General features: G+C 48.7%; 1 protein-coding gene across 4 annotated transcripts in view; it reads right to left on the bottom strand.

Moving 5' to 3' along the window:
• Nucleotides 1-3,818: 3,818 nt before the first annotated feature.
• Nucleotides 3,819-26,779, bottom strand: part of CPNE1 (copine 1) — a 42,671-nt gene continuing 19,710 nt past the window's right edge. Inside the window, exons 6-16 of one of the 4 annotated variants that reach the window (XM_006124440.5) lie at nt 23,677-23,760; nt 22,121-22,210; nt 20,803-20,901; nt 20,077-20,163; nt 19,939-19,998; nt 19,147-19,280; nt 14,517-14,571; nt 14,386-14,437; nt 13,301-13,434; nt 9,759-9,995; nt 3,819-5,665 (exon numbers count right to left, since the gene is read on the bottom strand). In XM_006124440.5, coding sequence (XP_006124502.2) covers nt 5,549-5,665; nt 9,759-9,995; nt 13,301-13,434; nt 14,386-14,437; nt 14,517-14,571; nt 19,147-19,280; nt 19,939-19,998; nt 20,077-20,163; nt 20,803-20,901; nt 22,121-22,210; nt 23,677-23,760 — 1,149 coding nt within the window. In that variant the 3' untranslated portion in view covers nt 3,819-5,548. Of the gene's footprint in view, nt 5,666-7,376; nt 7,721-9,758; nt 9,996-13,300; nt 13,435-14,385; nt 14,438-14,516; nt 14,572-19,146; nt 19,281-19,938; nt 19,999-20,076; nt 20,164-20,802; nt 20,902-20,967; nt 21,064-22,120; nt 22,211-23,676; nt 23,761-26,779 lie in introns of those variants that run through there. The other 3 variants (XM_006124441.5, XM_075901466.1, XM_075901467.2) reach the window with 3 other exon arrangements.

The raw sequence follows: 26,779 nt of genomic DNA, 5'->3' as shown, positions 1-26,779 counted from the left end.
CAAAAAAAACTCCGCTGGGAAAAAATTCTATTGAAGAAAAAAAAAGGGGGGGGGGACTTTATTATTGAGCAAACTAAGGGAGACCTTTGTTACTGGAGCAAAAAAAAAATAAAAATAAAATAAAATAAAACAAAACAGCATGTCCCCTCTTTGAGAGGGGGTGCAGGGATAGGAAAAGGGGAAAAGTTGAGCACTAAGACCCAGGGGAATCATTGCTTCCCCTTGGTCTTTTTTGCCGGCAGCCATTTTGTGCTGGCAGCCTTGTGGAACCAGGTAAGCATGGGGGCTGGGAGGGGGGGCAGGCTGGGCGCTGGGAGTTTGTAGGGTTGCCAGGTGCCCAGCATTTTCGCCTCTTGGCCGGGGGGAGGGGGAGGGAAATCAGAAAATACCGGCCATCTTAGGTATCCATAGGGTTGCCAGGTGTCCGGTATTCACCCGGACAGTCCGGTATTTTCGCCTCCTGTCCGGTAAAACAATTCAGAGAATACCAGACACCTAAAATGTTCGGTATTTTCTGATTTTTTCCCTGGCCAGGAGGCAAAAATGCTGGGCACCTGGCAACCCTACAAACACTCAGCGCCCTGCCTCCCTGCTGCCCCAAGCCCCCCCCAGCTCCCAACACCCTCAGCCCCCCGACCCCAGCCCCTATGCTTACCTGGTTCTGCAAGGCTGCCAGCACAGAATGGCTGCTGACCAAGGGGAAGCAATGCTTCCTCTGGGTCTTAGTGCTCAACCGCTCCCGTTCTTATCCCTGCACTCACTCTTAAAGGGGACATGCCGTCTCCCCCCTTCTTTTTCCTTCAACAGTTTTTCCTGGGTTTTTTTTGGGGGGGGGGAGGGTGTTCAGTATTTTTGTTTCAACCATATGGCAACCCTAGGTGTCCGGTATTTTCTGAATTGTTTTACCGGACAGGAGGTGAAAATACCAGACTGTGTGGGTGAATATCGGACACCTGGCAACTCTATTCGTGGAGCCCTTGTGGTATTTATGCATTGAGGAAAAGATTGGCCTGCACATTGGGCACCGGGCAACTTGAACGATTTTGTTTGTTTGATCCTCACTGGCTGGGTAAAGGCCTCTGAGGATCACGAGAGAATTTTAAATTGTAAAATCCTTTTGATTATTGTTATATCTACTGCTTCTGAGAGCAGTGTGTGGACGTTACATTGGGCAACCAGAGGTTCTCAGTTTCCAGTGAGATCAGACCTGAGATTATTGAGCAGGGGTCGTGGTGCTGGGAATTTGGGCGGTATCGACCAGCAGATGGAACAAGAACTTTCCAGGTGTCGGCTCATGAAACCTGGGCAGATTGACAGGCTCTTTAGAGCGGAGGCAGCCACCCCTTCCAGTCATGACTATTGCTTTCCCTGAGTGGGCTACAGCCATTGAGAGATTAACAAAGGGTTTGTCTTCACCGCAAAGCATTCACTTGGTTTCTTATCCAGGCATTGCTCCTCCCCCTCCTCCATTCACACACAAAACCCTCCCACCATGTTTCATGGTGCTTTCAAACTGCTGTATCTGGTGGTGACGGGCAGAGTCTGGGTGTATCTTTCACCTGGGCTGGTAATCTGCCCTCTTCTGCGGTGAAGACACAGCCTTGGAAACTTCACGCAGGTGCTGCAGCCCCACAAGTTTCCCTTGTGGGGAACCTACCACAGCACGAAGAACCATGGGATACATGCCCTTAAGTCCTAGTCATGCCAAGCCCCAGTGGCCGTAGTGTGGCTGTTCATGCCCAGCTAGGCTGGCTTGAGTGTAGATCAGGGATGGACAATAATTATAGACCGGGAAAGGGGGGGGGGGGATTTCACTAATTTCTGAAGTGGCACCGGCCTGCCCTGGAAGAGGCGGAGCCTGGGGCACGTCCGGGACACTTCTGTGTTCCCCTGATTGGCCTGGGGGTGGGGGAGCACGTGAAGTCTTTGCCCCCTCCCTGCCTAGAGAGAACTGCCAACTGAACAGCTGGTGGTTCCCTCTAGGCCCCTGTGCCCCCGGGAGCGGGAGGAGACTGTGCACTGCCCCACTCACTTCCTGCTACCACCCTGCAAGGGGCACATGGTGCTTAGAGTGGATTGGTCCACTTAAAGTGCCACGTGCCCCTTACAGGGTGGGGGCAAGGATGGAGACGTCACACACTCCACTGGCCCCAGGCCAATTGGGGATCCAGCCCGCAGAGGCCCCTTTGCCCTTCCCTGGTGTAGCTCATGTGGCTAACTCCACAGTGGAGGTTTAACACATTTTGCCCAGGGGCAATAACTGAAGAGGTGCGGGACAGCACAGAGAGGAACAGGAAATGAGCTGAAAACAGCTACAAATTAAAGCAGATTCTTTATTTAGAAAACAAAGTGCTGAGCATTGACAAGCCTAGGTACAATTCTTACCCTTTTCAAATGAACTCTCATGTCTGCTTGCTCCAAACACGCCCCCATCTTAGGAACGCTACCCATTGGCAATGCAGCCTCCTTCCCTTCTGCGACAGGCGCACTTGGCAATCTCGCAGCCTGGGCACGTCTGTTCCCTGCACGGAGCAGGGGAAGCTCTGACCGGAGGGGAAGAGGCTCTGAGACAGGTCCTGACCACATTTCCCATCCCACTGCAGTGTTGTCCTATCACAGGCCACGCTGCAGAACCCAGATGGTCATTACAGAGGGGCGCATGCAGAAGGCTGCTGCTGTCCTTCTTTCCCTTGCACTGCACCCAGATTTCCAGCTGCCTGGAGCTTTGCAGCAGGAGGTCTGTAAATTAACACCCAGGTGCGTCTCTGGGAAATGCTTGTGAAAGCTCCCTCAGCAAAGCTATACCTCTGGGATTAATTGGAAGTGTCTTGACTCTAAAGAGTTGCTCTGTGTTGCCAGGATTAAACTTCTTGTGACTTGAGAGCCAAGGGCAAATTGTTTCACTGGGAGGGTGGGGAAGCTCTGGGGGTATGTCTACACTACCCTCCTAGTTCGAACTAGGAGGGTAATGTATGCATACCGCACTTGCTAATGAAGCCCGGGATTTGAATTTCCCGGGCTTCATTAGCATAAGCGGGGAGCCGCCATTTTTAAATCCCCGCTGCTTCGAACCCCGTGTAGCGCGGCTACACGGGGCTCGAACTAGGTAGTTCGGACTAGGGTGCCTATTCCGAACTACCGGTACACCTCGTTTCACGAGGAGTAACGGTAGTTCGGAATAGGACCCTAGTCCGAACTACCTAGTTTGAGCCCCGTGTAGCCGCGCTACACGGGGTTCGAAGCAGCGGGGATTTAAAAATGGCGGCTCCCCGCTTATGCTAATGAAGCCCGGGAAATTCAAATCCCGGGCTTCATTAGCAAGTGCGGTATGCATACATTACCCCGCTAGTTCGAACTAGCGGGGTAGTGTAGACATACCCTGGGATAGTGTGACGTATTGGGGGGCTGTCTGCTCTGTAACCCGGTGCCCCCCTGCCCTGTGATGTGTGATTCCCACTGACTCATCCACATGCTGTGATGCGTGTCAGTACCTTGCTGATCGCGGTGCGTGGGCTGTGGATGACCCCTACTGGCCTCTGTCTGTGAGCACGGCCCCGCAGGGGGCTGCCTAGGTCACGCAGACAAAGACCCAACCCGTCAGACTAGACCGGTTGGGGGCAGCGAGGGAACTAAGGAAGTGAGTGTTCGGGGGAAGGGGCAGTCGCTGGCTGGAAAACATGAAGGGAACAACCTAACCGGGAGGCTCTAAGGGGGGGAGGAGGGTGGACCCCCTAACCTTAGGGATCTGGAACCACATCACGTCTGTGCTGGGCTGTATCCTGGAGCAGGAATAAACCCTCTCCAATCTACTGGCTGGCGGAGTCTGTTCTTGCTGCTATGGGGCTGCAGGATCGGGGGGACCCTGACGTGCTGCCACAGAGGGGTTCCCTAGGGAGGGGGTGGAATCCCCATCCCTAGAGGTGTTTAAGTCTGGGCTTGACAAAGCCCGGGCTGGAATGATTGAGTTGGGGTTGGTCCTGCTTTGGGCTGGGGGCAGGACAAGGCGCCTCCTGAGATGTCTCTTCCAGCCCTGGGATTCTATGAAACTAATAGACACAGTCGGGAAATACTATTTGCGTCACTTTGCACATTGTTAGCTGCACACCGTGGTGTGTTCTCCTGTGTGAAAAGAGGGCTTCTCTTCCCCTCCCCCCCCCTGCATTCTCAGGGGAAGACACTCCTGCGTCGGCTGTTGCCACGATTAAGCAGGAACTGCCATCTCAGTAGCCCTGCTAGGGCTTTGCTCACAGTTATTCCTATTGAAGTAGAGGGTTGTGCCCACAAAAGCTCATGATCCCATCAACCTGTTTGGTGTTTGGTGTATCTCTAAGGTGTTGTGGGACTGTTCGCTGTTGATGTGTTTCCAGTTCCAGACTCTCATGGCTTCCCCTCTGAAGTTATTCCTACAGCTCCGGCACAGTGGCCAGAATAGAAAAGGACAGTGCCCTCTATTCACGGCCTTGATAACGTCCCATCTCCACATCTGACAGCAGCGAGTCTCTGTGCTCAGAACAGGGGTTCAGAACAATGAAGAGACGATGCTCAAAGTGGTGAGAACTGTGCAAGCTAAACCAAGCATACGCTGTGCCCTCCCCCGCACGGCCCCGCCAGCACATCTGCACTCTACTCCCACTCCAAGCAGCACCCTAGGGAGCAGGACTTTGCAACCATTCCAGAGTGGGGGCCATCTCGTCCCAGAGACTGACTCTCCCCTCTCCCTGCCAGTTGCAGCAATTGTGTAACTGTGAAAATGGCAGCAGGGAAATTTCATATCCAGCTGCAAACTGATGAGCCAGGGCCCACCATGGTCCATGAAATACAAGGCAAGGGGCTTTTACTCCCCAGCACAAGCTCTGAGAGACGCACCAGAGACACAATTATGGGCAACGGATAATCTTATACAATTACTTTTGCAATTTAAAAACAGACATTTAAAAACATATTTGCTTTATGACGAAAATGTAATAGCAAATTGCATGGCACTCTACAGAGGCACGAAAAAACTACCTGAGCCATCTATGCAGCAAGGGCACTTTGATGCTAATCAATGTAGGAGCGTTGCTATTGAGTTGGCCTGAAGAGAAGAGCAGAGAAACCCTCCACCGAGCAATGCGCAATCAAAGGTGGATTGGCAAACATGGCAGCAATTAACTCCTATTCCAATCAACTCAGTATGGAAAAAATGTTACCTGGTTGGCAGTTTTCTGCAGTTCCTTGCACCGCGCGGGCTTTGAAATCTGGTCCTAGGTCAGGACTAGAAGCACTAAAGTAACTGACTCCTACATACAAGTTCTCAGCGTTTGGGAGGCCAGGTTTGCTATATCGATTGCCTCTATCAGCCCATCATTAACTCCAATTCTTTCGCATGGGAACTGCCAACAGCAACATTTTTTGTACAGCATCTGCACAGAGCGTTTCATTTCTAACATTCCGCAGAAGCTGAAGATACATAGGCGATCTGTGCCGCGGCGCCTGAATACAAGTGACTGATACACGAGCAGAGTGCTCTTCCTGGTTCTTTGGGGACGCACGGCAGATACCCTCTCCTCTACTCCTGCTTTGCTCCAGGTAGCTTCACAGGAGCCCAGCCTTGCATCTTGTAATAGGACACCAGCTGCTTAGGAACTTCTGCCAGGACTGTCTGGGAAAGAGCCTCCCGAGGAGCCTGCAGGAGACACCGGTGTAAGCAAACAGAACAACAGCACATAGCAGGGGGCCAGGCTGCCCATCAATTCTGCTCCTCCAAGGAAAGACCCAAAAAGCCTCTCCAGCTTCAGCTTTCATGCCTCAGGGCCTGTAGGGCGCTCTGGGCAGGAGTGTCTCTGAAATGCAGCAGCACACAGAGACCGGGGGTGGGGTGCAGCTCTTTGCTGAACCAGCTTTTGTTGAAGAGAGGAAAGCTTCAAGCTAGCACAGCATCTTCGTCAGGCCTGGGGAACGTCCTCGGGCGCCGCAGCTAGAGCCAAGGGGGGACAGACTGTCTGGTGAAATTGCTAACACATATTTCAAGGCACCATTCAAGGGGAAGTGGCCCTTGACATCAACATTGATCCACAGAAAGCTCAGGGAAGAGTGACTGCACAGGTGGGGTGCGCTCCAGGCCCATGGCAGAAAATCTGAAAAGAACCATCCGACCCCCCACTCCGAGACTGCCCAACAAGTGCTGTTTCCATGCTGGCAAATCTAGAGTGGAGCTCAAACTGGCAGTTTTATGTGACTGGCTCCAACAAAATCTATTGGATTCATTTATAAATCACCAGCAGTGGTCAGAGAACCAGTTCCCTTCACATCCTCCAGATCAGGGTAGGAAACTAAACCTACCACCCCTAACACCTGTCATCTCCCTGGCTCCTGCCCTAGACTTGCTACTATGCAGCTTCCCTGGGTTCCCTAGGGAAGTAGTGGAGTCTCCATCCCTAGAGGTGTTTAAGTCTCGGCTCGACAAAGCCCTGGCCGGGTTGATTTAGTTGGAATTGGTCCTGCCTAGAGCAGGGGGCTGGACTTGATGACTCCTGAGGTCTCTTCCAGCTCCATGGTTCTATGATTCTAAAAGAGAAACCATGAAACCTGAAGCAACATCAAGGAGGGTCCTCTGGGCCCTTGTTGAACACCAGGAACTGGTTCGTCAAGGCAGGGCAGCCTATTCAAATGTAAAGAGAGGCGCAGGAACCTGTCCGTACAATTGGGCTTTACCTGCATGCTAGGCTGGACCCTGACCCCTGCTTCTTTCCCCTTGGTTTCCAATTCTTGCTCCAACCCTTGAATTGACTCCTGATTCTGACTGCGGCTCCGAGCCTTGGCTTGACTCCCAAGCCCACTGCTAGATTCAGCCTCCTACAGTCTAGTCTTGACATTAAGGCCACAAGCAAAGTTTTCAGTATAACCTAAGTTGTGAATTAACTGAACACCACTCTACCAAGAGAGCTCCCCTTCCCCCGCGGCCACTCTGAGTAGAAGAGTACCCTTTTCAGCTTAGCATAAATCTTTTCCCAGGCAACAGAAGCTAACCTGAAAAAAGCCAGTCTAGGCTTTTAAACTCAATTATATGGAGAACCCCATATTTCCTACTGGGATTGCTGGAGATTTGAATGCAGTGCTTCATCCTCTGCGGACAAATCTCACCCTCAGGATTACAAGCCCGAGTGGCCTTGCAATCGCACATGAAAAAGCTGATACCAAGTATGTTCTGTTCACACTGGCCCATGCATGGGTCTTATTCCCACAGATCAATTTCTTTTTGAGCACCATAGATTTGCTTAATTCTGTAAATGGCTACTTCCATTGATAGAATTGCTGTGTCTGACCAGGCCCATATAATTCTTCAAACAGCAATAAGATAAGGTAAGATCCGGGTAAGAAACAACTCTATAGAGAGAGAGATTTAATTCTTCATTTTTATTAGAGTCACATTTAAAAATCCTTATTGAAAAATAAATTGGAGGCTGTCGTGGGAAACACACAAAGCCTATTAGAGGAGGAGAATTATTAGTTTTACATCTGAAAAAAGAGGGAACATGGAGAAAATATGATGGCTCTGGAGAAAAATAAGTAAAGGAGCTTGGTTTGTCTTATGCCACAGCCCAGACCAACTGTAGATTTCGACTTAAATGGAATTTGCCACGTTTTGACTCAAACGCAGAGCTGGCACCCTCCTAAGACCAAAGGACTGTGTGTGGAATCACAGCAACCTGCCATAAATATGGTACGTTAAGGGCATCACCTACAGATACGAATAAAGAGCTAATCAGTTTCTGTAAAAAGCTGTGTAACTTTGACCCAAATCTCGCCACAGACGAGACTGGAGAAGGTTCTATCATATGCCCACCTCAAGCCAGGTTTGTCAGAAGCTGTCACAGCTCCGAAACCATCAACAGCTCGATGATACTGTAGCAGTGACCTCTGATGATCCCAAACCACAAGCTGGTTTAGTGTTCAGTGCAGAAAAGGCAGTGTGGAAGACAGGATTTATACCCCTGACACAGGGACCTTTGTGCACCAGCTAGCAGGGAGTACAGGGACATACCAATTAAAGGGATCCTTGGGTCTGGTATTTACCTTCTACTTCTCCACAGAGTGTCACGTAAAGGTTCTAGGGAAAGCTCTGTCACACTGGCCCGCCATAACCTTTGCAAACATCTGTGTGAATAATGTGTCAGGAGAGAGGTCTCTATATTGGAAATTACATTCTAGAAGCTTCAGAGTTAGTCAGAGGTAGCATCTTGAAACAGACTTCCCCAGACAGTAGGTGGAAGATGCTTGCTTCCCTCACCAGCCATGGGGAGGCGTGTGCCTTACAATAAACGTCTGTCAGCACACAGAGTCTAATGCTAACCAACAGCACCTGGAGGCTTCAGAAGGAAATTCCCAGGAGAAGGTAAACAGTGGGGCGCGGCGGGAGGGGAGAGAGAATCCAGTTCTAGAGGTGAACAACAAAGGAGTGGTCTTGTCTATCTGCGGGTGCAGAGATGCACCCTGGCATCCTTCAGTGGGGGAGGCAAGCTGCCAGCAGGCTGGGCCTCAGGAAAGAGGAGTCTCAACAGCGCTGGCTGAGAAGCCCTAGAGAAGTGGGGCCATGCCTGCCAAGAGGGGACCGTGGCACTTGAGCTTATGATTTTGTTATTTCCAGTGGTAGCAAAGGAATATTGCAATCTCTCTGCTATTAGACACTTGCCCTCTCAGTGCCATGTGCTATGCGGAGCAATGTTCTAAGCTGGCCTCTAAGCTGCAGCACATTGTTCCTTTGGGGACAGCAGCCCTTGTAATTCTGTGATCAGCGGACCAAGGCCTGGACGCTCCAGAGGGATCCTGAGGGGTTGGAGCGGGTCTCTGGTTTAGCTGTAAATTTAAATTAAATTAATGGAGATTGCCTATCTCCTAGCACTGGAAGGGACCTTGAAAGGTCATCAAGTCCAGTCCCCTGCCTTCACAGCAGGACCAAGCACCATCCCTGACAAATATTTGCCCCAAATCCCTAAATGACCTCTGCAAGGATTGAACTCACAACCCTGGGTTTAGCAGGCCAATACTCAAACCACTGAGCTATCCCCCTCACCATTGTAGGACGACAGTGGAGCTTGCAGGGGCTGCAAAAGGATTACTGTGCAACTTGTGGCACAGTTTTTGGGGAGCTGGGCCCTGGTCAGTCCAGACACGGCTCTTGCACATTTAAGGCAGGTGGCAACGAGGGGCTTCACAACCCCCAAATACTTCACAACCTTACAAAAACTTAGATTTGGACCCGTGTAGTTCCTGGAGCTCAGAGTTATTTCTCAGCCAACATCTCATGTCACAACCTCCAACATGACCTCGGATGGCTTCAGTCTCTTCCAGAGCACTAGGACAAGGGGCTCGCTAGCTCCATTACTTTTTAGCATGGTTATGGGGGCAAAGAGGTTAGGCCTAGTGATGTGAAAACCTTTAGCTCCAATTACAGGGGAGCTTGTTGCTCAGTCTTTTGCTGAGCCCCTGGCTTCATGGAAACACCTCCACTCACTCAGTTGCCCCTTCACCTACCAAGCTGGGAGTGCTCAGCTTCTGATGGACAAGAACCATCCTTTGAGAACCAAGAGAACAGCTCCAGCGCCATTCCGGCCCACACTCCCTTGCAGACAGCTCACTGGCTTTATGCTCTAGCTATGTGGCTAATGGATTCACTACAAAGACGCTCCTCTCTCAGCTCACCCCGGGGACAGTTGGGTATAAGGAGAGCAGGATAACAGGCTGCAGTTTTCCTCATATTAAAATAAAAGATAACTTACCTTTTGGAACTGTCGGAAAGGCACAAACTGTACAATGTCTCGTGCAGCCGGCTCCCCCGTCACGGACCTTAAAACACCGTCATCCCCATCCAGGAATTCCATGGCCTTGAAATCAGCATTGCCAACTCCAACGATAATAACAGACATGGGCAGCTTCGAGGCATTGACAATAGCTTGCCTGGTCTGATCCAGATCAGTGATCTCCCCATCTGTGATGATCAGGAGCACATAGTATTGCTGCAAAACATTCAATCGGGCAATCAGTGAACATAAGCTCAACCCCCCAGCCAGAGCCCAAAGCCTTAGCTACCGCTAGGGCATGTGACTCAGGCACAGGACAGAGTGAAGTTCTGTTCCCAGTACCTGAGTGACCTTGGGTTAGTCACGTCTCCCTTCGCGACTCAGATTTTCCTAAGCTGGCCCCAGTTTTAAAGGGGAGGGGGAACTGAGAGGCTTAGTACAGTGAGGTCTGTAAAGAATTTTCAGAGCCTTGGACAGAGAGCGCTAGAGACCAGCAAAGTACCACTGGAGCAAGCCCGTCAGCTGTAATACCTGCTGTCTGAGGCTGTTTTCCTTAGTGGTGGTATTGTTACAAAGGATAAAGAAATTAAAGTGCCCAAGAGCATAACAAGCTGAGAAAATTCAGGTCATGAATGAACGCCCAGGAAGGACATGAAATTAGAGGACTTTGAAAACTCTGCACCATAGGAATAAACTGCATGTGGAACAGACTATGTCAGAGGCAGCAACAAGAGTTGCCACATGAACGTTTCTAGAAAGAGTAAGACACCCCAGAGCAAACATTAAATGGGAACACACGCAGCACTGGTAGGGGGCTCTACTAAGGGCCACGTGGCATCCTCCCAGTCCTAAAGACAAAGGGTTACAACTGAGTGCCCAGATGTCTGTATAATCAGTGCTCTCTATCTTGTAGTGCCTGCTTGCAAACTTTAATACAAAGAAAATAAACAGGAAATCCTATGCGTCAGGTAGCAAGACAATCGCTGTTGTTAACAACTGGAAAGAAAAGGAGTTGCCCAATTCCCTCGGCAGTTACTGGCGGTAGTTTAGAAAGACACTATTTGTACCGTAAACGTCATTTCATTGAGACACAGTTAGAAAGAGTATGGAAAGGGCCTCAGAATATGAACTATCCATCACTCTAGCAGCAAACACCCCCTGAGAGATGAAGTGCAATACATCTCCCTGCTCATGCAGACAAAAACCCACAGTCCCTGGATTTACAACCAGGTAACCAGAAGTAGGGATTTGTCTAGATTGGGGTGGGCAAGAGGTGGCTAGCGGGCCAGATCCAAGCCGCCCGGTCCAGTCTATGGCCACCTCGCTGGCACCCTTACTATAGAGCTGCAGCCACTTTAAACAGCAGGCTGCTAATTGCTATGCAGTCTGGGTGGGGCAGACTCTATGATGGACCCCTGCACCATGCTTTATGAAATGGACATGAATATACACAACTCAAAGGTGCTTTGAGCGAATTATTTCCTGTAACTCGTCAATCTTCATGTCATGATCTGCTGGTTCTGTTTATCTGACTCTGTTGCATGTATCATGTATGCATGTAAAATTAGGCACATGGAGTGGGGAATACTTTGTGAGTTTCAAATGTGTGATTGGGAGAAATGGAGGGTGTTACCCGCAACTTCTTGATGAGCCACTGGTAAACAATCTTTTGTCCTAAGTCTGAGCAGTGGTTAGTAGGGAGGGGCCTCAAGTCCTTAACAAAAAGAACAGGAAAGCAGAGGCCTGGGTCTTTTGGCTGGGCTGCACCCGAAGGAAGGAGCCTGAGACCCAAGGTGAGGAGACTGCCCTGGTTTGGAGGGGCAGCTGGAAAAGAGGTTTTAGAGGGAGTGTGAAGAGTTTGTACTGAGGTTTCAGTGGAGAATTAGCCAAACGTTTTTGTTTCTTTTGATTTGTAACGTACTTTGCTTTGCCTGTTCTCACTTACCACCACTTAAATGCTACTGCTTCCACTTCATAAAATCATTTTTGTTTTCTATAAAACCCAGTGTAAATAATTGTTACCTGGGGATGCAGCCAGTGTGCACATTCCCCCTTTCATTGTTAAAGGGGCGTACCTAATTCTCTGGGGTTTGAGCCCATCTGGGGAGTGGTATCGAGGAAGCTGGGCCCTAAACTGCACTCTCCTCGGACCTGAAGAGGTTCAGTGTCTGTGCTGCTTCTTGGGGAGGGGGGAGAGGGGAGGAACGTCAGCTCGGGGCCTGGGCTGGGGGAGACCAGCGGAGCTGGCCCAGCAGGACCGGGCGGTGAGGAGCCCCAGAGAGTGGGAAGGTGAGTGGCCGTGGCAGCACCCTGGGAGCCCCCCCCCCCCCCGAGGGGTCGTCTGTTACCACTCCCGTCACACACTCTGTTCAAAGTCTGTGTGTTTGTTTTAAAGAACCAACATGGAAACAAATAATTCTATCGGGCAATAAAAGGCTTTTGTGTTGGTGAGACACGGTTTTCAAATTGAATAAATGAAACTGTACAAGTTAATGACGTGATTTTTAAACAAGCTAGGCCTACAAATGCAACGTGTGCGAGATGGTGAGCCTGATTTGCATGGCAAGTGATATAATTAAGCCATGATTACACATCAGTGCTCACAGTTGTGCTAATGGAGCAGTTTAAGTTTGTATTCCCTGCCCAGCATTGTGGAAGGTCAACTGGACTTGCTGTGAGTGGCTGCACTGGTCTCGTCTCTGTCTGGGGAAGTGATGCTCTAGAAGGGGTTGAAAACTCCTTTCTGCCCCATTTTGTGCATCTTTTGCCAACCTGAGCCACCCCCAGGGAATGTCAGTCAATGACTTCAAGTCACTGGAACTGCACAAAGAAGGGACGTACCTCACACTGACCCCTTGTAACAGGCTGTATAAAGCCAGCGCTGGGAGTGAAAGGGTTAAGGAACAACTCTAGGCCCTGAGTACCCCAGCTAGCCACCCCGGGAGAGCATGCTCCAGGTGCAAGTAGGGATTGAAAGCTATCCAGACAGCCCGGAGAAGCTGACCAGGCAAGGAGAAGGGCCTGAAGAAGAGCATGGGAGCTGCTCCACTGAGATGAGAGGATCTGACCCCGGGAACCCAGACTGACCACAGGCCTTGTTTGTTCTACATTACCCTGGTCACAGACTGAAAAAGCTTGAACTACAGAGTGTAGGGGTAGGATGAGGCCCAGGTAGGACTGTCTTAAGATGCTCCTGGGTGCCTGACCCTGGCTATACTCATTCAGAGCCCGATGGAGTAGGAAGGCCTGAGCTCCCATATTGCCCTATAACCGAAGATTTTACCTGTCACACTCCACCCTACACAGAGCCAGTGTTTCCCCAGGATATCACAAGGTGAGGAAAAGGTCACCTAGACTCCACGGGCTGAGTGAAATACCATCAAGATTTGGGCACGCTGGGGGAACCAATCAGAGGAGTGCAAGGAGGGAAGGCGAAATCTCTTTGCGATTCCATTCTATCCCGGGCAGGGAAGATGGAAAGATCAAGCATGCAGGTCTGTACCCGACAAACATGGACTTACGGTAGCAGTTCCTTGCTGTGCTGACTGAGCTGCAAACCTTGCCACATGGTTTATAATAGGAGAGAAATTTGTTGGCCCATAAAGTCGGAGCTGAGGCAGTGCCTGGCGATAAGCATCCACAATTCCTTGGATCCCTATGCAACAAGACAACCTGAATTACCAGAAAAGCCTTAACATGTAACTGTCTTGCTACAGCCGCCTCTCCCATGGAATATCTATACACAACCTAATGGACAGGTCACAAACAGCAGGCAGTATTATGCATGGCAAGGTGGCCCCATGTGCACAAGAGCATAAGCAGAGTGTCTAGTGGGAACCTGCAGAGAACTGGTCGGGTGTCCTGCAGTCTGCTCCCATCTTGAACTTGCCAAAAGATTTTCCAAGAAGCTCCACGGGTTAGTGCTACCGACGTAATGCAGCTGCTAGGAGCTTCATCTACAAAGGGAAAGGTTTGTAGCTGACAGACTGGTGTGTGCTTAGGCTGGGGCATTGACAGGCGAGGCAATTACAAACTCATGCGGAGACACTCACAGGACTAAGGCTCTCTACAGGGCTGGCTTCAGGGGACAACACAGGGGTAAGCAGGGAAAGAGATCCTGGCAATGCAGCAGGCAACCATGTTCACTACAGGAAGGGACACCTGGGCTCACCCACAGAAATTCACAGATTTGTAATTTTCTATTGGCCCAGACAAGACAGAAACACTGAAGTTTCTTAAATGTAAGGAGGGTGCTAAGTACTGAATAAGAGGGAATGAGAGAGTCTTTGCTGCAAGGGCTTCATAATCCAACTCAAAAAGAACAACTGAAAAGATTGCAGATGAGCTACTGTTGAACAACGTGGCTTCTGAGAGCAAAAGATATAACCCTCAATAATTGTAAAAGCTGCGTTTCCAAAAGAATGAGTATTTAGTGAGTATGTGGTGAAGAAATGAGTTTTCAAATACTCCAGATTCATAGGCATCCACAAACTAAGACCTCTACTGCCAGAAAGAGCAAATGTGATTTCTGTGGAGATAAAAAGCCTGAACAATGTAAACCAGCAGTTCTTATTTAAGAAACATTAACAGACAAAGGTGTGCTTACCCTGACAATAGGGGTTGTTGGGGTTAAAGTTCAAGGCAAATTCATGAGAAACCTGGAAAAGAGAACAGTTACAGCTGTTTGGCGAAAACCTGATGTGCACACAAGTGCTGGCAGAAGTCTGAGAGACCTACCTGCCAGTTTGGAGGAACCTGAGCTCCGAACCCAAACGCAGGAAACAGCTTATCTCTGCAACAGAAAGGGAAACAATATGAAGACTGAAAAACTGGGATGTGTAATACCATGTTGATATCCACCCCCCTTTGCCTCTTCTATTCACTGCTTCAACTGAAGGAAAGCGAATGCTGCATAGGATCCAACCCTGCTCCCACCGAAAGCAGCAGGAGATCGTGCAGGTCCCCTGAAAGCGTGCTGCTGGGGCGCAGTGCAGTGAAGCCTGAAAGGAGGAGCTCAACTCCCTGTTGAGCACAAGACCAAACCCCTCATGCAGCTGTTTCTGTTCACATAAGGCCTGCGCCTGCCTACAATTTAGCTCCAGGGGCTTGCATGAGCAGCAGGACTCCCCCCAGCATTGAGAGAGAGAGGTAGGGGCAATGACATGGGGATGCAGCTAAGAGCTGCTGAACTGTGCAATATAAAGGAACACACGTGCAGCAAGACCAGCCTGCATGGGCAGGTGAGCTCCGACCCACGTGATCAAATACAGGCAGTCCCCGACTTACGCGGATCCGACTTATGTCGGATCCGCACTTACGAACGGGGCTTTTCTCGCGCCGGAGCTCGCGGGCGGCGGGACCGCCACCTGCCACCGCGTCCTCCGGGGCGAGAAAAGCTGCTCCGGGTCTCCCTGGTGTGCTGGGGGGGACTCCCCAGCACAGCAGGGAGACCCAAGCAAAGCCGCACAGGCGGCAGGACCCTGCTGCCCGTGCGGCTTTGCTCCTTTGCCCCAGAGCAAAGCCGCACAGGCGGCAGGGTCCCCCGCCTCTGCGGCTTTGCTCCAGTCTCCCTGCTGTGCTGGGGGGTGGGGGGGGAGTTCCCCCCAGCACAGCAGGGAGACCAGAGCAAAGCCGCACAGGCGGCGGGACCCCGCTGCCCGTGCGGCTTTGCTCCTTTGCCACGGAGCAAAGTCGCAGAGGCGGCGGGACCTCTGCGCCTCCGCGGCTTTGCTCGGGTCTCCCTGGTCTGCTGGGGGGGGAAGGGGGCGCAGCTAGTGCGCCCCCCCCCCCCCAGCAGACCAGGCTTTTGTTGCGGGACGCCTGGGGTAGAGCAGCTGGGGTGCTGCTGGGTTGGTCCTGCGGGGACCTACCCGGCAGCGCCCCAGCTGTTCTGTCCCAGGAGTCCAGATTCAGCCGCTGTTGAAACTGATCAGTGGCTGATTCCAGGAAGCCGGGGGCAGAGCAACTCTGCCTAGGGCTTCCTGTAGTCAGCCGCTGATCAGTTTCAGCAGCGGCTGAATCTGGAGCCAGTTCCGACTTACATACAAATTCAACTTAAGAACAAACCTATAGTCCCCTATCTTGTACGTAACCCGGGGACTGCCTGTAGTCTGATGTCTGCATAACACGCGGGAAAACATAAGAACATAAAAATGGCCGTACTGGGTCAGACCAAAGATCCATCTAGCCCAGTATCCTGTCTGCCGACAGTGGCCAGCACCAGGTGCCCCAGAGAGGGTGGACCGAAGACAATGATCAAGCGATTTGTCTCCTGCCATCCCTCTCCAGCCTCTGACAGACGGAGGCCAAGGACACCATTTTATCCCCTGGCTAATAGCCTTTTATGGACCTAACCTCCATGAAATTATCTAGCTTCTCTTTAAATTCTATTATAGCCTCCTCTGGCAAGGAGTTCCGCAGGTTGACTACACGCTGTGTGAAGAAGAACTTTCTTTTATTAGTTTTAAACCTGCTACCCATTAATTTCATTTGGTGTCCTCTAGTTCTTCTATTTAGGGAACTAATAAATAACTTTTCTTTATCCGCCCTCTCCACACCACTCATGATTTTATAGACCTCTATCATATCCCCCCCTTTTCTAAACTGAAAAGTCCCAGTCTCTTTAACCTCTCTTCATATGGGACCCATTCCAAACCCCTAATCATTTTAGTTGCCCTTTTCTGAACCCTTTCCACGGCCAAAATATCTTTTTTGAGGTGAGGAGACCACATCTGTACACAGTATTCAAGATGTGGGCGTACCATAGTTTTATACAGGGGCAGTAAGATATTCTGGGTCCTATTTTCTATCCCTTTCCTAATAATTCCTAGCAACCTATTTGCCTTTTTGACCGCCGCTGCACAGTGCGTGGAAGTTTTCAGAGAACTGTCCATGATAACTCAGCAATTCCTGCATCAAGCCCAACCACTTCTGGTGGAAGCAGAGCCCCTTTCATGAGGGCATCCCAGCTTGGTGGGCAGATTTCAAGGGATGGGGAATGTGCCACATTCCTTGGCAATGGTTAATCGCACTCCCTGCTAAACATCTGCACCTGGTTTCTGGATTGACAGTGTCTAGCCTGAATCTGTGGACACCTCTCTAATCTTTCTTGTCACTCAGACCCACAACTGTGGGGCCGCCTTCGTCTCCAGCCTCCCATGGGCCTCACATCAGGCCAACTACATACTGTAAAACTTTCTGCATATTATTAAGATGGCCTCTCCTATTCATCTGTGCAGCTAAAACTCTCCTGCTTCTCCACAGCTCACATCAGTAACTGCAACAGCCTTCTCCCTGGCCTAGACAAACGCGACTGTGTCCCACTGACATCCATCCAGGATGCTGCTGCAAAGACCACTGCCTTAGCCCACAGACTATTTCACCTCTCTCACTGCTTCCCTCATCTCTGCTGTATCACACACGCCCATGGTCTGCACTCTCAAGGCCTTTCCCAGCCGCTCTCCACCCTCCCCACCATCTCCTAACTCAGTAATGACAGGGCACACGGCACATTTCCTGGACCGCACTGTGATCCAGTAGCCTAGGAAGGGGTGATTGGGGCTGCTGCAGAATGGTTGAGAATTCCAGCCAATCTCCCAGGTCACACGCTGCGCCAGACGAAACACCAATGATATTTCAGATTGAGAGAGAACTAAAGCCAGACAGAGCTCATCAAAACTGCAGTGCTGGAGAGCACATTTCCCGCTGAATTAAGACCTGAACAAGCATGGCATTCAGGCTTGAAATACTTCCTAGCAACAGAAGATTAAACTACGTTGTCAGCAGCATAATAGATTAGCCCATAGCCCATGACTGCCAACCCTTAGATTTCACATTTCTTAGAAGTCTGCAGATGAGTCTGTGAATGGGACAAGAGAGAAGTGAGATATGCTTTATGCAAGGGGGTTATGATCTACTGAGTATGAACATCCCATTCATATGCACGTATCAGTTCTGTAAAGGAGGTATCTCTATTTCATACTGTGCTGCTTTGGGTCACTTGCAGTCCCTGAAATGTCAGGGACAAGGAGAAAGCCACACAGGGCTTGATGGGCCATCGGCGAGGATAATGGACTGTGAATAGGCTGGGCCCACTCATGGACTGGGAGGGGGTGCTGCAAAGTCAGGTCATCTGGCCATTAGGGATGTAAAAAAAGTTTTAAAACCAGTAACCATTAAAAATCCTCGTGGTTACACAGTTAACCATTTCTGGCTGGGCAGGGCTAGGGAAGGAAGGATGGTGGAGGGGTGCCCTGCAGCTCCTGAGGAGCCACCTACCACCCCATGGGCTGGCAGCAGGTTCCCCAGGAGCCATTGAGCACCTGCAAGGCAGAAGAGTTTAACCATAAGACAAACCAAGAAGCTGACGCTCTTACATTGCTACTGGTCACCTGATACTAACTCACTCATAAGAACAGCCGGATTGGGTCAGACCAAAGGTCCATCTAGCCCAATATCCTGTCTTCCGACAGCGACCAATGCCAACTGCCCCAGAGGGAGTGAACCGAACAGGGAACCATCAAGTGATCGCTCCCCTGTTACCCATTTCTAGCCTGTGACAACCAGAGGCCAGGCCCACCATTCCTACTCACCCTGGCTAATAGCCACTGACGGACCTAACCTCCATGAATTTATCTAGCTACTCTTTGAACGTGTTAGAATCCTGGCCTTCACCACATCCTTGGTCTGCTGAACTGCTCCCCACTGAATGGGGAAATCCAACAAATGTTCCCCACCTATTCTATGTAAGAATGGGGAAGAACACCATGCCTCCCTTCCACTGGCTCCACCTCTGCCTCCCCTCCACAGATATACCTGACAATGCCTAGAAATAGAAGGGCTGCAACTGAAGGAGGGGAGGGTGGACTGCAGGTGCTAGGCCAAGAGATCCCTGGCCTGTGAAGGCCTTTATCTGAAACAATTACTAGGGTGAGAAGTTGATATTTGTAACCAGTTCTTAGTGAATCTAGCTTAGATTGTGAGCTTTGTATTCTTTTCTTAGTAATCGCTTTGACCACTTAAAATCCAAATGTTCATAGTTAATAAACATATCTGTGAGGGTTAGCTGTGTTAGTCTGTGACTTTAAAGAAACAACTAATAGCCCTGTAGCACCTTAGAGACTAACAAATATAAATACAATATATATCTATATAAAGAGAATGAATCATGAGCATTTGTGGGCAAAACCCACTTCCTCAGCTGAGCAGAGAGATGAGATCATCTGAAGAAGTGGGTTTTGCCCACAAAAACTCAGCAAGACGAGGTTAAAGAGGGCCCAGGCTGATCGAAAGGGGGTGGGTCAGTGGTGTCCGAGCACCTTAGGTGACATTTCAGTGGTCCCGACCCATCACAAAATCTTTTACGTACGTGTCATAATCCTGGATCACATTCCCCACACTCCAGATGGCAGTCAGGTATTCGTTTATCCCATTTGGACTGATGTAGTGAAGAGAATCCGGTGACTTTGGATCTCCATTGGAGCCAGTGAAGTCTATACCCACCTGTTTAAGATTAAGACAGCAGGTCATTGAAGTGTAAGTGAGAAAGAAAATGCTTATCTCCAGGACCAGCTCAGCTAGCCCAGCACTTCTGCACATGCAGATTGGCAAAAGTCTCCCCAGTACTGCTCTGGGACCCTTCTGTTCCCTAGGAGTCCTAGGCAAGCACTGGCATCTGAGATACACCTGCAGGGCACAAGTCTGCACGGCACCCTGGTCCCAGTCTTGCTTAATGCTAGCCTAAAAATTACATTACCTGATAAGAGATGAAGAAATGCCCCGCCCATTAGTTACTGTGAGCTGCTAATGACAATCAACCAAAGGAATTACTTTCTTCTGATAGGGTTGTCAACGGGTAACCAGTAACCTGCTTACCGGGGAATGGTTAACCATTAGCCAGGAGCAGCCCACCACGGGGCCAAAGGCAGCCAGGCTGGAGCAGCCCTTTTCACCCCCGCCACCTCCATGGACTCAGTTATCTGGTTAAAATTAACATTTAACTGGCTAACTAAACCAACGGGATTTTACATCCCTATCTTCTGACTTTTACTGCCCGGATCAGCTCACTGAAATACAGCCATTAAAGAGGACGCTGCCCAGGCAAAACTGCCAGGTTATTCTGTAGTCATTTACAAAGACATGAAGGAGGTGCACCACTCACTGTGAAGTTAATCTGGCAGCCTCCCATGATGTAATCCAGGAAGGAGTAGTCCGTTTCAATCTAAAAGAACAAATACTCAGGGTTGCATCTCCTCTCCTACAGGAAAAGGAAAGTTGGAGGTTCGCTAGACAAGCTTACCTTGCAGGATTTTATCCTAACAATTCCAGAGTTTTTGTAGCTCTTTTTCTTTTGTCTTTTGCCAGGGTGAATGCATTCAAACTCCACCTACAGGATGCAAGGCACAAAGCTCAGATCATTGACACGCTCACCTGAAGAAAGCAGTGGAGGAATTTAAACCGGGGGGGGGGGGGGGGTGTTATTCAACTCAGCCCTCCCCTCCAAAACCTGTGAAATCAGTGGGGTTTTTAAACACCAGCATAGCAAAAAGACGTAGATTTTAACCACTCTGACACGTGCTCTCTTTCAACAACCACATTTTACAAATGGTCAGATTTCCTCAGAAATAGTCTCATGAAGGTAGAGATAAGTCAGCTATGCAGTGAGGACACTTCTGGCCTGTCTCCGGGAGTCTGCTGTGCTGGAGTGAACAAGAGAGGGAAGCTACTAGGCTTCAGCCTGAGTCTCCAGAGACGCAGGAAGTAGAGATGATGAACACATTGCATAGGAACTAGACAAAAGAGCAGCAGAATATCTTCTGGAGAGGGAGCTGCAAAGGCACCCGAAGTTACAGGCTGGGGTGCTCTGAGTGCAAAATGTATTTACTTTTCTAGAATGTGTGTTAATGACATTGCAGCACAAATAAAATACGCCACACTAGCACTGCTCAACAGTCTCTCGCAAAACCCTTTGCAGTGAGTTATGGCCATCTCAGCTGAATAAATGGTGAAAAAAGAAATAGCTCACCAGAGAGCTGCCACCTGCTTTCTGCAGCTGAGACAGGTTAGTTTCAAAGCTGCCTATCAAGTCATGTGACCCATCACTATCATAATCTGTACAATGTACCTGAAAGGAAAGAAACAGCAGGCAATGGACAAAGGTGCTGTATCAGGGAGAATTTCAGCTGCTCACCAAATGATCTCTCGCTTCCAACAGCTTTGCAGTGATGCAAGTAAACTCCCCTATCAAATCAGAACTGGTGCTGTCATCCATATCACTAACTGAAACCTGACAGTGAAAGAGACACTCAAAGTGAATCCTGGTTAGAGATGAAGATATTGCTAACTCACCAGTTTAGCTAATGGGAAATTAAATGCAACTCGCATGCATAGCAGAAGTTTTGCTTCAACTGGCATGTCTACCCAATTAAACAGATCTGCTTTGCTAGACTATTGAATATGATTTACTTTTACGTAGGTCCCGAGGTATAAACATGATTTTAGTCTGTAGAAGGTGCTCACTTGGAATATGGGGAAAGCAGCAATAAGAAAGCTGTATCCAACATCTTCCAGTCTTTCATATTTACTTACATAAAAAAAGTCATAGGGATGGTATTGGAGACTGGCAGCTCCACAGAGCAGAACCTCGCCTGCTTTCCTCCATATTTTGCACAGTACCAAGCAGACTATCACATTTAGATCAGCCTGGAGACCTGATTCCCCAGTGATAATGCCAATGTAAGAGACCATGGCATTCAGAACATGCTAAGACCTACATCAGTCATTGCCCCATGTAAGGTTACCCACTAGAAAGCAGTATGTAGGAGGGCTTAATATGCACAAAACACACAAGCCCAGTGAGTGGCACAGACAAATGGAACAGCCAGCCACTTTGAATGGTATGGGGCTGCTCCTTGCCTGAGGGTCCCGACAGGGTGGGTTGCAGGCCAGATCTGAGGTTTACATTGTACCATCACCTTGCTCAGCATCAGCAGTCTGATGCAGCACTCAATAAGCCTCTCAGCTATGTTTCAGATAAGGACGGAAAGCCTGATCATTCAGTCTGTGGATCAGCCATGAGAAAAGAACGTGGGAAATTTCACTTTTGCATTTCTTGACCTACTTTAAATTTGATACATGATATTGCATTAACATAGGCTTGGCATTTAATAAAAATGATCTCTTATTTGCTAGTGTTTAAATTTTTAAACAACTTTTCTAGATGAGAACAAACTGAACAGCTTAATAATTACGTAATAAATTGATGTCAACCCAGAGGTGGTAACTTTCAATTGCAAAGGAAGAAGATATTGAAAACAATCACTTAAGCATTTCCAGGACCTCACCTTTATTGGTTTATTGAAGTCCCCTCCACAGAAAGTCTGCAAGGGAACACTAAACTTCCTCCAGCATGGATTTAAATTGTTCTTAATCACCTGTAAGGTAACATGCCACATGCAAATCATTATGAACCTTAATGTGGTCAAAAATCAAGAGAGCAGCCCCATGCCCCCAGGGAGCCAGCTGGTGCCCCACACTGCAGGCTCTGCAGTATAAAGCTTTGTACCACAGAGCCTGCTGGCCTCACTCCCGGGGACCCAGCTGCGTGGCAGGCTCTGCAGCATAAGCTTTATACTGCACAGCCTGCAGTGCAGGGCAGCAGCTGGCTCCTTGGGAGCCAGTGTGGACTGGAAGACAGCTTTTAAGCTGGCTCTTGCCTGCCATCTTGCTCCCAGGGAGTCAATTGTTGAGCCAGCTCCTGGTGTGTACCAGCTCCCAGCCCCACTCCCAGGGAGCTGGCGGCTGCTTGTGTGGCAGGCTCTAATACAGAGCCAGCAGCATGCGGGGGCAGCCAGCTCCCTGGGAGCAGGGCGGGACACTCTGTGTGTGAACGTTAACCGATAACCCCAGGCTTATCTGTAACTGGTTATACTATTACATCCCTGCTCCCTGAACAACGTTAGTTATGTGGACAGACACACTCTTCTGTCCATATAGCTGCATCTATGCTGGTGCTTTTGCCAGCAGAGCTACGTGGGTCAGAGCTGGGAAGTGGGCTCACACCCCTAACCAACACAGCTATGTTGATAACAATTTTAAATACAGATCACGCCTCAGGCTGTGAACCTCTCAGATTTTGCATGCTGAAGGCAGGTCTATACAACAAGCTCTGCACAGGTGCAGCTACACCACTATGGTGTACACTAGGAATGTGAAGGCTTAACTGGAGGCTTCCCGGTAAAAGTTAACCAGTGGGGCTGGAGCAGCTCCCTGACCTTTAATCAATTAACCAATATGTTTAACCAGTTAGCCAATTTAATGGGATTTTACATCCCTGGTGCAGACGCTTTCTGCAGAAACAGAAGGGGTTTTTCCATTGCTGCAGTAAATCTACCCTCTCGAGCAGCAGTAGCTGCAGCGGGTGCTAGATCAATGTACCTCATTACAGGGGTCTGAGAATCTCCAGAGCCCCGAGCAATGTAGCTAGGTCAGCCTAAATACATGCAGGGGTGGGCCTGATTAATACCTGAATGAGACACCCTGTAAAACACAGGTACTGCATAAAGCAAGTGCTTACAGCTCAGCAGGTGCACTCTTTCCTCTGAGCTTGAGCCAATACTCCAACCCCAGTAGGGGACACTGCATCTTGCTGCAGATTAAACATTAAAAACCCTACCATATGACCATTAGGGTGCCTCTATTCCTGTTAAAGAGCCATAGATCCTTTGACATTAAACATACAGGTTCGTATTTGTGATGCAAAAGCTTAGTAGATACTAAAATTAGTTGCTGTCAAATCACAGCAATATTCTATCCCCCACAGCACAGCATGCTCTCCCTTTTCAGGCAATGGAAGCAGAACCAAATGCCAGAGAAGTTTGCATCAGTGTGCAAACCTTACCTCTGACCTGTAGACAAGCTGCCATTTTCCGCCTTCACTCTGCTTGTACAACTCCAAAAACGGATCCGATTTGCCCAAAAAATCCTGTGTGCATAAAAAATAGAGTAATCAACCCCTCGTGCTTCACGCAAATGATAAAAGTATGAGAAAGCAATTCAGAAGTAACCGTAATGCGACCTGCTCACAGACTATGTGTTTGACATCTGCCCTGTTTACAATTGGAGTCATTCCCTCCTCCTTCCGTTAGCTGTCCGAACAGGAGACTCAGACTGATCGCCTGATTTTCCTCAAAGACTCCCTCTTCCCTCATCACTGACAGAACCATTGTGCTCTCTCCCTGATAGGTTGTCACCTTTGATTCAACTCTTTCTAGACCCAAATATCCAGCCCACTTCTTCCTATGTAAAACAGCAACCTCTGGTCCTTCCAGTACCCACACAGCACAGGTCCTCCTCCAGGCGCCTCTGTGGCCTGGACTTTTGCACCCCTGCTCAAGTCTATTTACAGCACTGCAGCTATTTCCCAACTCAGCATCTGGCTCAAGCACGTAGCTCTCCTCTTCCCAAGTCTTTCCCACAGGCCTTCCCTGTCCATGGAAAAAAGAAGCTTATTGCTTTGAGACAGAAAGCCTGACCCTCTTGGCAGATATTGCACCTGGACACGCTGTGAGCTTCCCCTAAGCAGTAGAGGCAATGCTGGTCGTCACTGTTTATTTACCAAGCAGGATCACAGGCAAGAGTCAAAGTCAGAAACCCAACATTCTGAGTAGGGATGTAAGTGGCCAGTCAACTGCCTGATAAGTCTAGGCTTATCGAATAGTCGAGTCATTACGACTAGTTGCTTCCCCTTACTTGCTGCCTCCGAGACAGAAGCAGCATGGTGGAGGAGAGGGGGAGCAGGAGCCAGTGCTGGAGGAAGCCGGCTTAAAAGCTGGTTCCCCCAGCACCATCTCTGAGGGCGAGCAGAGGAGCCAAAGGTGCAGTGGGGGAAAACGGCACTAGCAGGGACTGAAGCAGACAGCTCTTACCACATTTAAAAGGCAAAGGTGCAGTGGGGATAGCGAGTCCCCCCACATTGACTAATCAAGCAGTGATAGGAATTCCATCAACTATCGACTTGCTGATTAAGTGAGATGTAACATCCCTAGTTCTGAGCATAGTTCAGTACCCGTACAAGGAAAGGACAGGAGGGCGATAGAAAAACAAGGCCCAGATCTGAATACTACAAACTATAATAAAACTTTAAAACTATGCACAATGATCTGTTTAAAGAGGTATCAGATGAGGACACAAGTTTCGACTGGGTCCTTACAGCAGTGAGAAGGAACTGGAGGAATGGAGTGTGCCCTGTACTTCGCCTCAGACAGAAGCAGAAAGCAAGCCAAGGCACATTTGTGGACCTACTTAAATTCCCCTACTCTGGGCACATGATGCATGTGATTAGCCCTCAGTGGAACGCAATAGGGACCATCACTCGAAGAAGCAGCTAGACATTATAGCATATCTACTTGTGATACGCCTGCATACCATGTTTTGAGAGAATATACCATGTTTTAAAAAGATATTGTTCCATAATTAAAGGCTGCCCTGTCAAAGAAAATTTCAGCCATAGCCAATTTGAAGAGATTTCCTTACACACATGACAGTGACACAGAAAATTTTAAGGAAATAAAAGTTAACATAGTACAGTTCACACCAATAGCCCAACACTTTTTGACAAAAACAAAAAATGTTCATCCATATTCAACTATTCATATTTAGTGTTGCATTCTAATGTTGTAATCAGATAGTTCCACAATAATAATCTTGTAAAGTACATGTATTTTATCGTATTTATTCCATCTTTCCATATCTTGCATGGTCTTATACAGTGTTTCTTAAACTGTGTTATGAGGCAGTTGGAGGTGTGCTGCGGAGAACAGAGCTCAAAATGGCCACCCTTAAAGGGGTAGGTGACTTTTTTTTTGGCTTAACTCCCCCCTCCCCTTTTTTTTTTGGCTTAACTCCCCCACCCCTTTTTTTTGCTCAACAAAAAATCCTTTGTGTTCCTAATAAAAAAAATTATTGTTTGGTGTTTCTCGGTCTTAAAAAGTTTAAGAAACACTGGTCTTATATGTCTTTGTTAACACTGATAGGAACCCAACAGGATGAAAGGAGCAGTCTGGAAACATGAGACGGAAGGTGGATTAGTTTTTTTGTAGGGTAGGCAAGGGTGGACTCCAAAGTCTGGATAACTAGGAGAGACTGCAGATAAGGATTCAAAACTCAACTCTGAACCTTTGAACAAAGGGTAGGAATGGTAAATTTTCAGAATGGAGAGGGGTAACTAGTGGTGTCCCCCCAAGGGTCAGTCCTGGGACCAATCTTGTTCAACTTATTCATAAATGATCTGGAGAAAGGGGTAAGCAGAGAGGTGGTAAAGTTTGCAGATGATATTAAACTGTTTAAGATAGTCAAGACAGAAACAGACTGTGAAGAACTTCAAAAAGATCTCACCAAACTGAGTGATTGGGCAACAAAATGGCAAATTAAATTTAATGTGGATAAGTATAAAGTAATGCACGTTGGAAAAAATAACCCCAAGTATACGTACAGTAAGATCGAGCCTAATTTGGGTATGACAAATCGGGAAAGAGATCTTGGAGTTATCGAGGATAGTTCTCTGAAAACTTCCACACAGTGTGCAGCAGCGGTCAAAAAGGCAAATAGCATGTTAGGAATTATTAAGAGAGAGATAGAAAATAAGACACAGAATATCTTACTGCCCCTGTATAAAACTATGGTACGCCCACATCTTGAATACTGTGTACAGATGTGGTCTCCTCACCTCAAAAAAGATATTTTGGCCATGGAAAGGGTTCAGAAAAGGGCAACTAAAATGATTAGGGGTTTGGAATGGGTCCCATATGAAGAGAGGCTAAAGTGATCGGGACTTTTCAGTTTAGAAAAGAAGAGACTAAGGGGGGAAAAGATAGAGGTATATAAAATCATGAGTGGTGTGGAGAGGATGAATAAAGAAAAGTTATGTATTAGTTATTATTTAAAAGGTATTTATTATAAATGTATTATTTATTAGAAGAACTAGAGGACACCAAATGAAATTA

This window comes from Pelodiscus sinensis, chromosome 17, assembly GCF_052426305.1.
Source record: "Pelodiscus sinensis isolate ZL-2025 chromosome 17, ASM5242630v1, whole genome shotgun sequence".
Classification (NCBI taxonomy): domain Eukaryota; kingdom Metazoa; phylum Chordata; order Testudines; family Trionychidae; genus Pelodiscus; species Pelodiscus sinensis.
This window is presented reverse-complemented; position numbering and strand designations above follow the sequence as displayed.